General features: G+C 39.1%; 1 protein-coding gene across 1 annotated transcript in view; it reads right to left on the bottom strand.

The window, feature by feature from the left end:
- Positions 1-17,556, bottom strand: part of LOC140726686 (NADP-dependent malic enzyme-like) — a 155,448-nt gene that overhangs the window by 40,684 nt on the left and 97,208 nt on the right. Inside the window, exons 5-7 of the mRNA XM_073043373.1 lie at positions 15,256-15,417; positions 4,912-5,015; positions 2,305-2,414 (exon numbers count right to left, since the gene is read on the bottom strand). Coding sequence (XP_072899474.1) covers positions 2,305-2,414; positions 4,912-5,015; positions 15,256-15,417 — 376 coding nt within the window. The remainder of the gene's footprint in view (positions 1-2,304; positions 2,415-4,911; positions 5,016-15,255; positions 15,418-17,556) is intronic.

The raw sequence follows: 17,556 nt of genomic DNA, 5'->3' as shown, positions 1-17,556 counted from the left end.
AAATGAATAAGACATATTACATCTGCACTGTTCCACCCAGCTACAAATAGCTTGATGGAAAGGTTTGTCCAGAGTGTAAAGAATACACTGCGAGTAATGTCAGCAGAACACACTGACAATGAATCAGAAGCTCATCAATTTCCTCCTTGCATTTCGCAATTCAGCGCACTCCACAATCAACAACTCACCAGCTATGCTGATCCAGGATTGACCATTGCTCTCATGCTTGGATCTCCTCAAACTCAATCTCAGCAGGATAAAGGGCTGAGACAAATTAAGGGCTCCTCAAGCAAAGGGCCCTTACTCCTGGGCAAGCAGTTCTGGCGAGGGATCACAGAAGTGATCAAAGGTATGTAATTGGACAGATTAAGGACAGAACTGAGCTAGTCTTCTACACAGTGATTATGTCTGGTATCATCTGGAGATGACACATCGATCAGTTGAGGAGAGCAGAGTTAACTGTTGGAAAAAGGTGGCTAGACTGGTCAAAATCACTTCCTGCAGTCTCAGAGTTAACTCCTACAACCACTACGGGGGAAGTCCCAAAACCTGAGATTGTTTCAAGCCACAAGTCTCACTTGCCAAGCAGAGTGACTTCCCTTTTCAAGAATGATATTATCCCACAAGAGTAAGAAATCCTTCACATTGATTAAAGTTTTAGGCTTGAATGGGACAATTTTAGATTTACTATGCTGTGGTAGTTGTATGATACACAGTAGTGTGAAAAATTCTGAGGCACATATACATAGCTAGGGTATCTAAGACTTTTGCATAGTACTGTAGTAATTTTATGTATTGCACCGTACTGCTGCTTTAAAAACACATACACACACACTTCATGACATACGTGCGTGATGATTCTGATATGGGTCTCTATTGTGGAATGAGAATGGGAAGGGGGCAGGGAGAGGGGAATCATGGTTGGGAGGGGAGGGAGCAGGAAGCACCAGAGAGACATTCTGTAATGATCAATGAACTAATTGTTTGGAATTAAATGACCTAGCCTGATGTCTCAGGGCTAGGCTTGTCTGCACCCAAGCCACCCCCCTCCCCACACCCACACCTTTCATTCCTTCTCTGCCAGCTGTCCCAAATCCCTCCCACAGCACCCCACCCTCACTATTCCCAAAATACATTGCTCACACCAGATATTCAAACTCACTCTCCGCTCCACGTTGACATTTTCTTTCTGCAGTACTGCGCACTCTTAGGCACTCTAGCTGCAGAAAGAAAATGTTTTCGACCACCAGGGTGTGTGTTCAATTCTTTTTTTAAAAATTAAATGATTGAACAACTTAAGTAAATGTTTAACAAAAACATATACAACTGGTTACAGAGAAGGTTCAGCAGCTGTATCTGATTCCACAGCTTCATTCAATAGAATGAATGGAAACAGATTTTTGGTGATTTTATTTTAGTATCAAATGCCAAAATACCACATGTGAATTACCAACAATTCTAACCTATTGCATTGGAGCAGTGAACTACAACCTTGAAAAATATTTTCCTTATCTTAGGTCAAAATATTTGCTGTCATTCAAAAGAAAAGTACTGCACATGCTAGAAATTTTAATACAAGTCAAAACATCGGAAATATGCAGCAGTCATACAGTAGAGATGGAGAGAGAGAGAGAGATAGTTAATGTTTTAAATACTGATGAAAGGTCATCGACCTGAAACATTATCACTGCTTCTCTTTTTATGGATCCTGCTTCAGTAATTTAAGTATTCTTTTTTTTTAAAAAAAATACCAGTCTTTTAATATTTAATTTCTTTTAAGTTCCTATCATTAGATCTTGTTTCATTACAGTTTTCCAAAATGAGTTGGGTATGTTTTAGTTGTGTTCTTCAACAACTTCTACGAAGAAGGAACTACCATTTTTTCCAATAGTTAGCAAAATGCCTATGATGCCACTGTGAAGTAGGAATGTGCCACTTCTGGGTATCGATTGAAGTATTTCAGAAAGGAAGATTTGCTACTTACTTACTTGGCTGGTTGCAAAGTGCACACATGCTCATGTGTCGGAAGTATCCAAACATAAAATGCCCTATGTAAATTCTTTCCAAAACATGGAAATCTGCACAGACACTGTGGTTCTAGAGTGGTGGGTTCTTTTTTGACTGTATTTGGTGGTATTTTGGCACTAGGATTTGACAGAGTTATATCAACAAACAGATCCACATGATTTACATCAACAAATTAGATTTGAAGTATTAACTAATTCATTGCTGCTCAACTATTTGAAGGGATATTTACTTAACTGCCAGTTTATAAAATTGCCAATTTCACCCGGCACCACACACCTTGTATGTCATCATTGAAAGTGAGGTACTTCTTGCGATATTTGTTGAGAAGGCGAAAAGCATTGGAGTTTGCAAAATCTTCAAACTGAACGAGACAGTTCATTCCATACCTTAAATACAACGAAATAGATCAATACCCTACATAAACTATAACAGCTAAACAAAACCAAATGGCAACAGAACATCACATTCACCTGAAACAAGACACTAGGTGCATGGCCTCCATATGTATTTATGTTATTCTTTGATAAATCTGGCATAAATGAAAAAACTCAGTATTTCATTCAGGATATGCCAGGGATCTGATGGGAAACTAATTGTTGAATATATCTTTATATATAGACTCTAAGAATAGGCTGAAAACCTACAGTCCAGTGAGCCTGATGTCAATTGTGGGTAAATTATTGGATGCCACTTTAAGGGACAGGATATACAAGTATTAGGAATAATCAACATGGCCTTGTGCATGGTAGGTCATATCTAACCATATTTATAGTGATATCGAAGGAGGTTATGAGGAAGGTTGATGAAAAAAAGGTGGTGGACATTGTTCAAAGGGGCTTTAGCAAAAGTCTCACATGGGAGGCTGGTTGAGAAGGCTAAGTTACTTGGCATTCAGGATGAAGTAGAGAATTGGATTTAACGTTGGTTTAGTGGGAGAGGACAGACAATGGTAGTAGCTGTTTGTCTCTCTGACTGGAGGCAAGTGACTACTGTGCCACAGTGATTGGTGCAGGATCCGTCACTGTTTATAACCTATAGTAATGATTTAGATGATAAAGTGGTAAACTGGATCAGCAAATTTGCAGATAATGCCAAGATTAGGGGTGCAGTGGACACAGAGAAAGGCTATCAAAGCTTCCAGTGTGATCTAGACCAGCTGGAAAAATAGCAGATGATATTTAATGCAGACAAGTGTGAGGTGTTGCATTTGGCAGAACAAACCAGGGTAGGACTTACACAATGAATGTTGCAAGGACACACAGACCTGAGTTATAGGGAAAGGTTGAATAGGTTACTACTTTATTCCCTGGAGCATAGGAGAATGTCGGGAAACCTTATGAAGGTATAGAAAATAACAAGGTGTGTAGATTGGTTTTCCCCCTGAAGTTTGGTGAGCCTACAGTAGGCATGTGGTAAAGGGTGAAAAATTTAAGTGGAACCTGAAGGGTAACTTCTTCACTCAGACTGATGCGAGTGTGGAACAATCAGCCAGGGACAGTAGTGGATGTAGGTTCAGTTGCAACATTTAAGTGAAGTTAAAGGGCTATGGTCCTCATGAAGGCAGAAGCAGGTACTCATTGACTAGATGGGCCCAAGGGCAGTAACATTTAGCAATAGAACAAATTAATTGTGAGAAATTGCCAAATGATAACTTTGTTGAAAACATGCCCTGTCAATAATGGTGGTTTTTAATGCAAGACCACAAGAAGTCAAATAGAATAGATTGAATCAATTAATCAGATGGATTCACCAGGCTTTCTGATGATAGATCCCATTTGAGCAATTTTCCACACTAGATATATAGCCTAAAAAGAAAATAAAGTGGTCAGTACTACAGTAAGGAGTTTGGTTCATAACCTTTGGTGCGACTTGTATACTCAGAATTTTCATGATGTACCCTGAAATAAACTGAACTGGAACAAAAACAGAATTCTGTGATGGAAGAGACGTCCAATATCCCTAGATGTGCAGACAGTATGAAGTTCATTTTCTCACTGCACCTCAGTACTTAGGACAACACAAAAAAAATTAGTCCAAGCCAATGTGGAACTTTGATTTGAATGGGTCTTTTGGCTCAGGTTACAGCATCCGTTGTTTGTCTTATACATTCTGGCACAGTACTTGTATATATGACAATAAATTTAACTTTGACTTCGTTGCACTTAACACTGTACTGCAGCTTCTGCATGCTGGCCAATCGTTTAAAGAAAATATGCTGATGTGACAGCATTACTTACAGGGGCAATGTAAAATAAAACAATTCCCTCATACTGATGTTCTCAAAACCTAGCATGGGTGACAGCAATATCCTTCTGGACTCTGTCAATTTGGTCAGTAGAAATGTTTCTCAGTGAATCCCATCCTGCACCATTTCTTCTCCACATTCCTTCCAAATGGTGTTCGAGCAAACTCATCAGTTTAGAGTTAACTGCCAGTGGTAATATACAGAAGATTTCCTTGCCCAATCAGGTGCCACAAGCTCGAGGAATGCCAAGTTAGTATTAAAGACTCCAAAGATCACTGCTCCAGAATATATAACACTGCATTGCTATCCTTGATGAGTTTATCTGGCTAATTGGGCATAATCTAAGCAAGGATATTCTGAAGGAGTATGGGACACAAGATACAATTCTTAAAGTAAAACAATATTGTTATTATTTAACTGGCTTGAACTGAAGCCATCCCAACTTAGGCACAAAAAACCCAGATAGTCTTTGATAAGAATTTATAGTCAGCTCTACTGAATATGACCTTTGCTATGTCCCAATTGAATGTGCAGCTCAATAATGACTGGTTTATCCAGCTTTAAACAGCAACTTTGACCAAACAAATGTATCACAGACAATTTTCTCCAAGGAGAAAATTTAGGCTACAACATCCTACCTGTCTGTAACTGCTTGCATGAACTCATCAATCAATTCATCATACGCCTGCCCACGAACACGCTTGTGTTTCAATCCAATATAAAGTGGATCATTGAGGAGTGTCTGGAAAAGATTGTACTGTTATTTTTATCCATGCTCACCGCTTACCCCCTTTGCATTCTTCCATTTTTTTCTGTTGTAAACAATTACTCCTTGTATTCTTATACTTCCAAGATAATAAAGAGGGGAACAGTTCTCAATTTTAAAGAAAGACATCAAGGTTTCCAGACTTAGATTTGTCATCATGCCAACATTTATATCTGATTACTTTGTCAATATACAAAAATTGGAAACTTCTCCAAGTTTCAATTTTGGTATTACCAATGTTTGAATGAAGACTCCAGAGGAAAGATGAAATATAAATTATTTGCAGTCTCTAATATTTCTTCAGTGGAGATGAATGTAAGAGTGATTTGCAGAATGGTGTGGTTGGCATAGGTTTTCTTTCCATAAGACAGTCCAGATTTTGGAGTCTGTCATATTATGTATTACAAAAAATAATTAGCCAAGTGGATTCAATTACAATAATTTTCAAATATGAATGAAAGAAACTTCAGAGATTAGGGAAATTATCCATTTAAAATTCTTCCTGAAGTCATGCACCCTAGATCTTCACACTATACATTAGCAAGTTCGCAAATCACTTCCCAGTTATTTGCTGCCTTCATGTTCCGGAGAACCCTGAAGCTGGATGTTCTTCCTCTGACTATGGAATGAAGTTGGCATGTTCTATTTCTGACTCTAGTCCCTCTACTTACAAAACTGTACTGGATGGTACACTGATTGACAAGAAGACATTAGCAGCATGCTGTGAAGTTCTAAAATCTACAATCCACTTAACAACAGCAGATCAACCCATTTATTCAAAGCCAATTCAGAACAGAGGGCTGCTGCTTATTACAGCTATACATTGTACTGGTCATTTCTTAATAATAATAGGAAGAAGCCTATTGAAGTTACCAATAGCCTCTACTAATCAAAAGGCTTACTAACATGAAAGAGCATGTGCAAGAGGAACAGAAACTGCTTTTAGGCTTCATATATAATGGCCCTAAAATTGACTCCTGCATTACAAGCTGGAGAATGTTTAAAAATTAAAAATGACAAAACATATCCTCCATTGTCTGTGTGGACACTTGACTATTTCTATGCCAGTGGGTTCAACACATGAAAGCATCCAGCACGGAGGGAGGAAGGAGGCAGTTATTATCTTGACATCGGGTTCCCAAGGCCTCAGTGAATTTCATTTAATTAACTGTTAGTGAAATGGAGGTCTGAGGCGCTGAGGCCCTTTTAAGAATCCCCTCTGATCTGAAGGGTAGGAGGGTTTCCTCAATCTCTCACAAAAAACCTTTTCTATTTATCATTGATTTTTTTTAATTTATGTACCACAACTGATATCCATTCCTATCCCCACCACCTTGCCCATTTATCACACTGACACATATCTTCTCACTGGGCTCTCATTATTAGAGTGGATACAAGTGTGAAAGGAAAGAAGATGTAAGTAATTTCATGTCCTGAGGCGTGCTATGTTTTCACTGGGGTATTGTGCTTCCAAAATACTCTCTCTGTTTCACTCTCACCACTGGGCCAGAGCTTTTCTTCAAAGGTTCCTCAACTCACACATTCTTCAATGTATTTAAGCCACGATGCTTTTTTAAAGAATGTTGTGAACAACAAAAAGTAACAAACTATAAGCCTGTGTTTTCTCTGAATTTTCTCCTTTGATTACTCTCTCCAATAATCCAACTTGGTAGGGTTCTCCAAATACTTGAAGCACATTTCAAGCAAATAATTTTCCAAATAACCAACACACAAGGAGTTCTGCAATTACCATAGACACAAGCTTTGCCCCCTTTTATTTTCACAGCCCATACAAATGAAAACACGCCATCACTTTCTGCATGTACACGAAGTTTCCCTGACATTAAGTTAAAGACAAGCGAAAATATCTTTCAATACAAGATAAAATAAAATTGAGAAGTTGCTTTACTCTTATTTGCATTAACATCACCCTAACAGTGTTTATGAATTCCTAACCCCATTTCGACATGTTGGTCCACGGCCTCCTCTACCACCACAAGGCTATTCTCAGGTTAGAGGAGCAACACCTCATATTCCGTTTAGGTAGCCTCCAACCTGATGGCATGAACATCGATTTCTCCTTTCGGTACTTTTCCCCTCCCCCTTCCCTCTTCTTCCATTCTCCACCCTGGCCTCTTACCTCTTCTCCTTGATCCCCTCTGCCTTTCCTTTCTCCCATATTCCACTCTCCTCTCCTAACAGATCCTTTCCTCTCCAGCCCTTCACCTTTTCCACCTAACATCTCCCAGCTTCTTACTTCTTCACCCACTCCTCCACTCAACTGGCTTCATCTATCACCTTCTAGCTTGCCCTTCTTCACCTTCCCTTTTTTACTCTGACATATTCCCTCTTCCTTTCCAGTCCTGATGAAGGGTCTCAGCCCAAAACATTGACTGTTCATCCATTTCCACAGATGATGCCTGACCCTCAGCGTTTTGTGTCTGTTGCTCTGGATTTCCAGCATCTGCAGGAACTCGTGTTAATGTCAGTGAGGGTTCAATAAAAAAAAATCAAGAGTATTGTTGCCGGGTGAGTAAATTCTGCAATGACAGGAGAGTCACAGAAGTGTGCTTCAGACAGACAGACATACTTTATTGATCCTGAGGGAAACTGGGTTTCGTTACAGTCGCACCAACCAAGAATAGTGTAGAAATATAGCAATATAAAACCATAAATAATTAAATAATAAGTTAATCATGCCAAGTGGAAATAAGTCCAGGACCAGCCTATTGGCTCAGGGTGTCTGACACTCCAAGGGAGGAGTTGTAAAGTCTGATGACCACAGGCAGGAATGACTTCCTATGATGCTCAGTGTTACATCTCGGTGGAATGAGTCTCTGGCTGAATGTACTCCTGTGCCTAACCAGTACATTATGGAGTGGATGGGAGTCATTGTCCAAGATGGCATGCAACTTGGACAGCATCCTCTTTTCAGACACCACCGTCAGAGAGCCCAGTTCCACCCCCACAACATCACTGGCCTTACGAATGAGTTTGTTGATTCTGTCAGTGTCTGCTACCCTCAGCCTGCTGCCCCAGCACACAACAGCAAACATGATAGCACTGGCCACCACAGACTCGTAGAACATCCTCAGCATCGTCCGGCAGATGTTAAAGGACCTCAGTCTCCTCAGGAAATAGAGATGGCTCTGACCCTTCTTGTAGACAGCCTCAGTGTTCTTTGACCAGTCCAGTTTATTGTCAATTCGTATCCCCAGGTATTTGTAATCCTCCACCATGTCCACACTGACCCCTTGGATGGAATCAGGGGTCACTGGTGCCTTAGCCCTCCTCAGGTCCACCACCAGCTCCTTAGTCTTTTTCACATTAAGCTGCAGATGATTCTGCTCGCACCATGTGACAAAGTTTCCCACCGTAGCCCTGTACTCAGCCTCATCTCCCTTGCTGATGCATCCAACTATGGCAGAGTCATCAGAAAACTTCTGAAGATGGCAAGACTCTGTGTTGTAGTTGAAGTCCGAGGTGTAGATGGTGAAGATAAAGGGAGACAGGACAGTCCCCTGTGGAGCCCCAGTGCTGCTGACCACTCTGTCTGACACACAGTGTTGCAAGCGCACGTACTGTGGTCTGCCAGTCAGGTAATCAATAATCCATGACACCAGGGAAGCATCCACCTGCATCACTGTCAGCTTCTCACCCAGCAGAGCAGGGCGGATGGTGTTGAACGCACTGGAGAAGTCAAAAAACATGATCCTCACAGTGCTCACCGGCTTGTCCAGGTGGGCGTAGACATGGTTCAGCAGGTAGACGATGGCATCCTCCACTCCTAGTCGGGGCTGGTAGGCGAACTGGAGGGGGTCTAAGTGTGGCCTAACCATAGGCCAGAGCTGCTCTAGAACAAGTCTCTCCAGGGTCTTCATGATGTGGGAGGTCAATGCCACTGGTCTGTAGTCATTGGAGCCACTGGGGCGTGGCGTCTTCAGTACAGGGACGAGGCAGGACATCTTCCACAGCACAGGAACCCTCTGGAGACTCAAGCTCAGGTTGAAGACATGGTGAAGTACTCCACATAGCTGGGGGGCACAGGCTTTGAGCACCCTGGGGCTGACACCATCCGGGCCTGCAGCCTTGCTTGGGTGGAGACGTTTCAGCTGTCTTCTCACCTGTTCAACTGTGAAGCCCACCCTGGTGGTTTCAGGTGAGGGAGGGGTGTAGTCATGACAGCAGGGTGGGGGGCTGTGAGGCGGGGTAGGAGGGAGAGTGGAGTATGTGTTGGTTGGGGGCCGACAACAGATGAATCATGTGGGGGATGGGCAGGGGCCACAGTGTCAAATCTGTTGAAGAACAGGTTAAGTTCGTTAGCCCTGTCCACACTGCCTTGAGCTCCTCTGTTGCTAGTTTGCCGGAACACAGTGATGGTCCTCATCCCATTCCAGACCTCTCTCATGTTATTCTGCTGGAGTTTCCACTCAAGCTTCCTCCTATACCCGTCTTTAGCCTCCTTGATCTTGGCTTTCAGGTCCCTCTGTATTGTCCTCAGCAGTGCGGTGAGAGGGACCTAGCAAATTCTGGAGTAATATCAAAAATGGTTTCTTAGCACTAAGAATGACCAGTTTCTGGAAAATATCAGTTCAGTAGGACTCAAGGCACATAACCTATAATCATAATAGTAATAAGAGAAAAGACTAGTGAAAAGGTGAGGCTACAAAATGCACATTTATTGTGCAAAGAGCCACAGAAAACCTCAGGGCTGAGCAACGTGCGCCTGGCCCGAGTTTGCCAGGGATACTTCATGAGCAACAGTACTTTATTATTTCAGTCTAGGAATACCTGTTCTCAAACAATTACCTCTCTGTTTGGGTAGTTCTTTGTTTCATGGTGCTGCATTGTTCAAGAATTTAGAACTGGATAAAAGCAATTGACCTGAAACATTAACTCTGTATCTCTCTCCACAAATAACGCCCGACTCGCTGAGTGTTCACAGAATCATTGTATCACGCTTGGTTAACACCATGAATTTTAAACTAATTTTGGGCAGTTCCTTTTGATCTTCATTGGACCTTCATTTCTATTGAAGTTAAAACAAATCTAACACTTGTAGCAATACTTCCTTCAGTTTAGTTCTATTTTTCTTTGTCAGTTCTACAGATCACAGCCCACCTCCATTTTCAAATTTTGTTTCTGCACCTTTAAAAGGCTTAACAATGCATCCTCAGTGAGCACATCTGGAGTTTTAAGGAGAAACCCTTATGACCTCTGATGCTGAAAGTCGCAGCTAATTGGTCCTTGAAAAAAGTCATCCTCCCCTCCACAGACTTGACTTTCTGAGGGTGAAATCTGGTCCAAATTGATATCACCTATGAATAACTATTGGTCTCTGAAAATAATGACCTGGAAGGCCAGATAACTCCCGGCTGTGCTGTACTTATCTAAGGTACATCGCCTTCATTTGTGCCTCAGTCTTGTAAAAGCCAAAGTTAATTTACCGTAGATTCCATACTACAGAGCGCACCTGATTAAAAGCCGCAGGCTCTAATTTTAGAAAGAAAATCAATTTTGTACTTGTACAAGCCGCACCGGATTTTAAGCCGCAGGTGTCCCACGTTGTAATATGAGGTATTTACACAGAAAGATATTACACGTGAGGATTTTTTAACTTTTAATTAAATCCGTATGGTAACATAAACAAATACATATTGCAAATGCTTTTTTTCGAACCGTGCCTGTAACACGGTTACTTTTAAATATACATACGTATCGGTAACACACAAATTACATTGCGTATACTTTTTTACTGAACAGTGCACGAACAACATTCCAATATCTCCTAACGGCTGGTAAAAAAATATATACTGCAGCCTACCAGGAAAAGTTATTGATCGCCTTTAACTTAAAAGCAGCGTTTTCGCTCGGGTCTAATGTGCTCGCCCCCTCCTTTCCGTTTATCGCAAACCGGTATTTTCCCACAAGACGCAGCGAAACCGGATGTGACGTCATAGCATTCCGGGATGTAGTACAGAAAACAAATATACTTAAAACACTTCTAACTTTAACTAGAAAATACTAACAAATGAATTACTAAGCGAAAATATTATAAACTAAATAACTGCCATAAAGGCAGCACAATGCTTTTCTTCGAGTGTTTTCCATGTTGATGAGGGTGAGTACAAATGACTGATTTACAATAATTTAATTGTGAAAGTGCGCTTGATTTATCGTACAATTTCATTGGACCTCTGTGAACTACTCATCAATTTTATTGGTCTACTGTTACGAGGCAAAATGTTTTTGGCGGCATGAAAAAAAACCATGCATTAGCCGCACCGTAGTAAAGGCCGCAGTGTTCAAAGCTGTTCAAAATGTGGGAAAAAAGTAGCGGCTTATAATCCGGAATCTACAGTAATTATTTTCTGTTGATTGACTTACCGGGAAAATACTTGTGTCTAATTGAACCTCAAGACTGTGCTTCCTATGCAAGAAAGCTCTTCATTTCACTGGTCTCTTATAGAATGTTACTATACAGAGCTTTCAACAAGATAGTAAAGTGTCTATAGAGTACATCAAATAGCATTGTAAGAGGCCAGAAATGTGATCAATTCTGCACCCAACATGGAAGAAACTGAAACTGCCTGTGATGATATCAGGTGATGCTTGAAACACTGGCATATACCATATACAAAGCTAATAGAAATCAAATAATTTAAGAAAGAACTTTTAAGCTAGCAAGATACATTTGAAGAGATAATCATGAAGTCCACAAGTCTTTGCAGCACGTGTAATTACACTAATTCTAAAACTATAAATTATACACATTTGAGCAGAATCATTCTTACCCAGATTTAATGAACAACTTGATTTAAAAGAATGTATTACCTATCTATTTCAGTTATGAAGTTACCTTATGATAATGTTTCTATTTTGTTTCCTTCCATCAAATACTAGCTCATTTACCTGATTACCAAATGCAAAATTTGCCATAAACTAGCATTTTTATACACTATTTTCAAAATTGCAATTATACAAAACTCTATTTTCAAAAGCAAAAAAGTTACATACACATATGCATACCCAAAAGTTGAAACTTGGTAAGTTTATTAAAACAACTTTAAGAATTTTTTCAAAAAACCAACCAGCTTTAAAAACAGCAGATTTTAACTAACTGAAATATATCAGTAATAATACATATGATTCACTTCTAAAGAATGCATAAACTATTCTCCAATTATATCAGAATATATTAGTCAGTTTCTTAGTAATTAAAACAAAAGTCAAAATGCTCCAATTCAAATTTTAAGTGAAGTTTGGCCCAGGGTGGCTAGCAATGTTATGTTTTAAAACTAGCACCAAACACAAGCTGCACTTAAAATGCTACAACAGTTTTGTCTTGGTTACGCCGATTTCTGCTGAATTATATCAAAAGCAACAGGACGAAGAGAAGGCTGAATGAAGACTCCAGGCCACTATTTCCATATTGCTTTAATTTCACTTTTGAGACAAAATGTCTCTTTGCAGATTCTCAATTTACAATTGTTCATACAGAAAACTGCTATTACAAAGCTGGAAATGACTGGTCACGTGAGGAGCACATATGGAATTTAATGACTAACTGACATTACCACAAATCTATAGTTGTTAGAATGTGAATTCACTCCCCATTATCAAAAACTGGTGCTTCATTATGCCATGACAGACATAATTCATATCATGCCCCCCCATAAGTTTCAGCACTCTGCTATATTGAAAACAGTGAACTGACAGCTAAAAAATGCATAAAACCTTTGTGACACCACAAGTTATCCACTCTCTGATCTTATTTTTCAGTACATAGAGGGGGTTATCACCTAACACTATTAATGAATTCTGTGCAGACTACACTACAAAGTTGGCAATTGGGCAGATTGTGGAGAAACTGATCTATTTTCTGATGCCAGAAGTTAACCGACAAGGACATGAATGCCAGGGTTAATATCACTAAGTTTTGACAATTTTGTACAATATCCCATGCTGTACAGTTTATTGGAGGCATTCATGTTGTCATATTCATTAAAGTCACATTGTATATGCATGAACGTACTTAAACTTTCCAGCAAGACCTCACTTAAGTTAATATGACCATTACCACTGTCACAGTTCTGTTAAAGTAAATAATTCTCCCTTTGTTTAAGTACTACACCAATTGACACCGATTTCAGTGTTTGCATGCTGGGGTACTTTATCATCAGAAAGAACAAATTTGTATCAGTATGTGAAATCAATACAAATTCATACAAATTAAAAACAGCTGTGCAGGGAACTGGCAATAATTTTATCATGGTCGTATTACAGTATTTTCCATTGTACTTGATAACAGATGGGAATAATAGATCATGATTTCAATGACCTTTGCCAGAAAAATACAATCCAACTCCCTGGAAGCTATCAACTCTCCATGTGTTATGGAAAGAATATGACCCTGAAAGGTTCCAATAGCTTAAGCTGTGTTTAGTCCAAAAAAATGTCAGAACCATGATGTGGGTAATAAAGTTAATTATTAAAATGAAATCTAACATCATCCTTAATTATCAAAAACTTAACTCAAACATTACTAACTTTATATTTCCTAATAAAGTAATGGGGCAGAATCCCACAAAAAAGAACACACACCGCATTTTCCACAGAAAATGCACAGACAACACACACAAAACGCTGGAGGAACTCAGCAGGCCAGGCAGCATCTATGGAAAAGAGTACAGTTGACGTTTCCGGCTGAGACCCATCAGTAGTTCTGCCGAAGGGTCTTGGCCTGAAAAGTCGACTGTACTCTTTTCCATAGGTACTGCCTGGTCTGCTCAGTTCCTCCAGTGTTGTGTGTGTGTTGCTTGGATTTCCAGCATCTGTAAATGTTCTCGTTTGTTTCTGGAAAATGCAGATATTGTGTTCGTGGCAACTACTGCTAATTCAGCCAACTACTGCACTCAGTGCAAGAAACCAAATGAAATATTCCAATATTATCCAAAAGCTTTGGAATTTGCTCATAGCCCTGCCCAAGCTTTCTCTGGAGAACATCTTTATGTTTATTATTTTCCTTTTAGTAGATGCCATTACACCCCTACTCACCTTTGTTTTACACTAGCAACTCAGCAACACTAGCAGCAAAGTGTCAAGGCAGATTGAAGTCAACGTGGTCGAAAGCAGAAGGCGAGTAGGTGTTCAGCGCCATCTACCTGCATGTGACCAGTCTTTCTGTCCCTCTCCTCCCGGAGGAAGGTGCCCGCACACATGAACAGTCTCTCTCACCCGTTCTCTCGATGCTGCTGAAGTTCTGGGCCTTGGGCAAGGATTAATTGATGCAGTTTGTGGATTGGACTCTGTAGTTCACATTGTGATTGTTTCTGGCTTCTGGCTGCACCCTTTTTTCTTGCTATTTTGATTGAAGCAGACCAGCTCTGCAGCCTGCCAGGTTGAACGGAACTGAATATGCCTGGACTCTTGCGATGACTTGGAGCTTTGGTGTTTTATATTCCGTGTTTTACGCTAGTTATTTTTTGCTGTTTGCACAATTTGTTCTTTTTTTGCGCTTTGGAGGTTTGATGTTTTTCTTTGAATGGTTTCCATAATTTTATTTGTTTCGCAGATGTCTGTAGGAGGACGCATCTTAGGGTTGTGTACTGCATACATACTTTGATAATAAATGTACTTTGAAACTTTTTGTCACTGTGGCAGGTTGTATCTTGATGCCAAATCCATACTTCAAATTAAAACATAAAAACTCTTTTACTCCCATCAGGAGATCTAAAGGGCAGTGCTTGCTTGTATGTCTTTCCCATGGATCTTAGAATTCTCAAGTAGAGAGCAGACAAACAAATTTCTTTTGTTGGAAGAAGTTTCAAGGGAGAATAATTAAAAAGGAAAGCAGGAAGCAGAAATCTGAAAAATAATCCTTTGTACTGATACTGTATGTGTGACTGAAAAGTACAGACCCAGCAATCCCACTGTGTAATACCTCTGCATGCTTATTCATGTTTTTGAAATCACTCTGGTCCATCACTGTCCACAAGCCTCAGATTTAAAAGGCTGAACTTCCAAAACGATAAAGATTCATGAAATAAACTTGTTTAATTTCTGTTCATCTTGCACGCATTGACTTTTTCCTTAACTATAAATCTGCTGATATGTCCACATAGTAAACCCATTACTTGCTTGATGGGTCTCACAGGCAAAAAAAAAAGGCAAGCTGTTCAAAATTTATTTTTCAAGAAGAAATGAAAGAGCATACCTCATTGTCTGTACCAACATCCAGAAGCACAGGAAGGCAATGCTGTGGATTCACACCTCCACAGGCTGTGTAGAGAGCAAGTTTTCCCACTGGAATTCCCATTCCATAGCTTCCAAGATCCCCAAGACCAAGGATACGTTCACCATCTGTTACAACAATAGCCTTAGAAAAATGGGAGAAAGGAACAAGGTAAGGTTTGATTTCATTAAAGCATTGCCTTCAAAAACAGCTGATGATCTTCATGAAGAACACTGACTAGTTAGCAGAGAAATAATAGTCATTATTTTAACAACTGGTGTGTAATATTTTACTACTCATCAATAATATAAATTTCATTACAGATGTGACATGAAGTGAAAGCTATTCTGTTTAAGTATCAAATGTCTGTCAAAGGTGGTGTTTAGGAATAACCTTTCATGGATATAGTTGATTAAAGAATTGTCTAACAATTGAATTAAAAGATAGATAAAGCCAAGGAAGCTGGTGAACTGACTGACTTGTTTCCTTTTATTCATTGATTAGAGGCAAAAGTATAAGTGCTACAATTGACCAAGGACGTTGATCATTGATTACGCATCAGAAAATTATAAGTACACCGTCAATGAATCATAATGAACAAGAAAATCCATTTTACGGAGGAGGGTGAGGGCTGAGGTGCCTGCTTTTTCGGCTGATTCTATCTGGGCATGAGTCGGTCACATGATCTTCCGTACACACAGATCAGTTGGAAGCTCAGCATGGTTGCAGAGATTTGATCAGTGCTGCATATTGTGCTAACACTGCTAAGAACCTGGTGAAGAACATGTTAGATAAGCCAGCCAATTATTTACAGTATAAAAAATAAAGTTGGTAAATTGCAGCATACAATTTTGAATACAACATTCATTCAGTAAATTATTTCTTACAGATAACTTTTAAATTTACTACCATTGCATACCTAAATATGAATAACATTGAGCTATTACAGTCTGTTATGTCAGCTTTTTAATCAATGTAGCCCATTTCTAATCTAGTGTTCAACATTTCACCTGTAAGGACTTTAGTCTTTTTCAAATGTTTCTCTTAACATTTCTGTCTAAGTGCCATTCATTTCAATGGACCTAGAAATTTGATAGCCTCCTGCAGCTTTGTGCACCCAAAGGGAGAGAAAATTGATGTAACACAAAATAAATTCATTTTAATGATCAGTTCCAGGTAAATTTATACCAATCCATCAAATGATTTCTGTGCCAAGGACATATTTTTAATGTCACCATTCCCATGCAACATCCTTCTGTGAAACTAGGATATTTTCTTGTGGGTATCTATAAAGGACACTAGGTTTTATTCCTACAGTACAGAAGTTGTAAATAAAATACTTAGTCAAACCTTACGGATACCTACAACTCCATCACTAGTTCCCTTTAAGCTTCTGGGGGCGTGGTTGCACAATAATTTAAATGTTCCCACACACAGAGCCTTTGTTGCAGCTGGAATTTTTTTTATACATTTCTTTCCTAAATTTTGAAACTATGCTAATTTTAAAATCTGTGATAATATAATTGTGAAATATCCTGTAATTATGTGTTAATGAATATAATCCATAAATGCTCTAAGGTATAGCCTTTACTTTGAAAGATTTTAGAGCTTCAATGCATTTACATTGTCAGCATCTTAAATTACAACACTATTATAAATTCTAACAATAAACACAGAATGGAAGCTCATTTAAATAAACTGTCAGACCACTGAAACACTGATGCTTAACATTGTTCACTTGTGTTGAGTTGTGGCTTGTTTCTTTGATGTGGACAATTCTATATTCCTACTTTTTGGTTAAAAAATTATGATCTAATAAGAATTTTAGAATTAAAAAAAATTGTTAGGTAAAAATTCACTTCTATAAAATTGTTTACATGACTGTGGTTATTTTATTATAATTATACATCTTTCAACTTAACTTGTTAAATTTTTCAAATAATAATAATTATTTTTCATAGCCCAAGGACGTCAAAATGAAAAACAGAAGAAACTTGTACAAAATTTAAAGTAGAATAGCTTTCGCAACTCAGATACTGAGCTACCATCTTCATATCAAAAACAAAAAATAGAAATAAATTGGCAATGTTTTTACATATCAAGATACTGGTTATGTTGTTATGTATCATTTGTGCGGAAGTGAAAGTTAGGGGCAAGTTCAGTAGTGGAAAAAAATGGAAGAATGGAAGTTAGATTACTTAAAACTACATCTTAATCAGAGAATTTATATAGATGCAGTTAGCAAATTACACAACCAGAAATGTAGAGTTTTGCACATGTTAA

This window comes from Hemitrygon akajei, chromosome 4 (genome assembly GCF_048418815.1).
Source record: "Hemitrygon akajei chromosome 4, sHemAka1.3, whole genome shotgun sequence".
NCBI lineage: Eukaryota > Metazoa > Chordata > Chondrichthyes > Myliobatiformes > Dasyatidae > Hemitrygon > Hemitrygon akajei.
The sequence above is the reverse complement of the archived record's forward strand: the minus strand, read 5'-3'. Positions and strand labels throughout refer to the sequence as shown.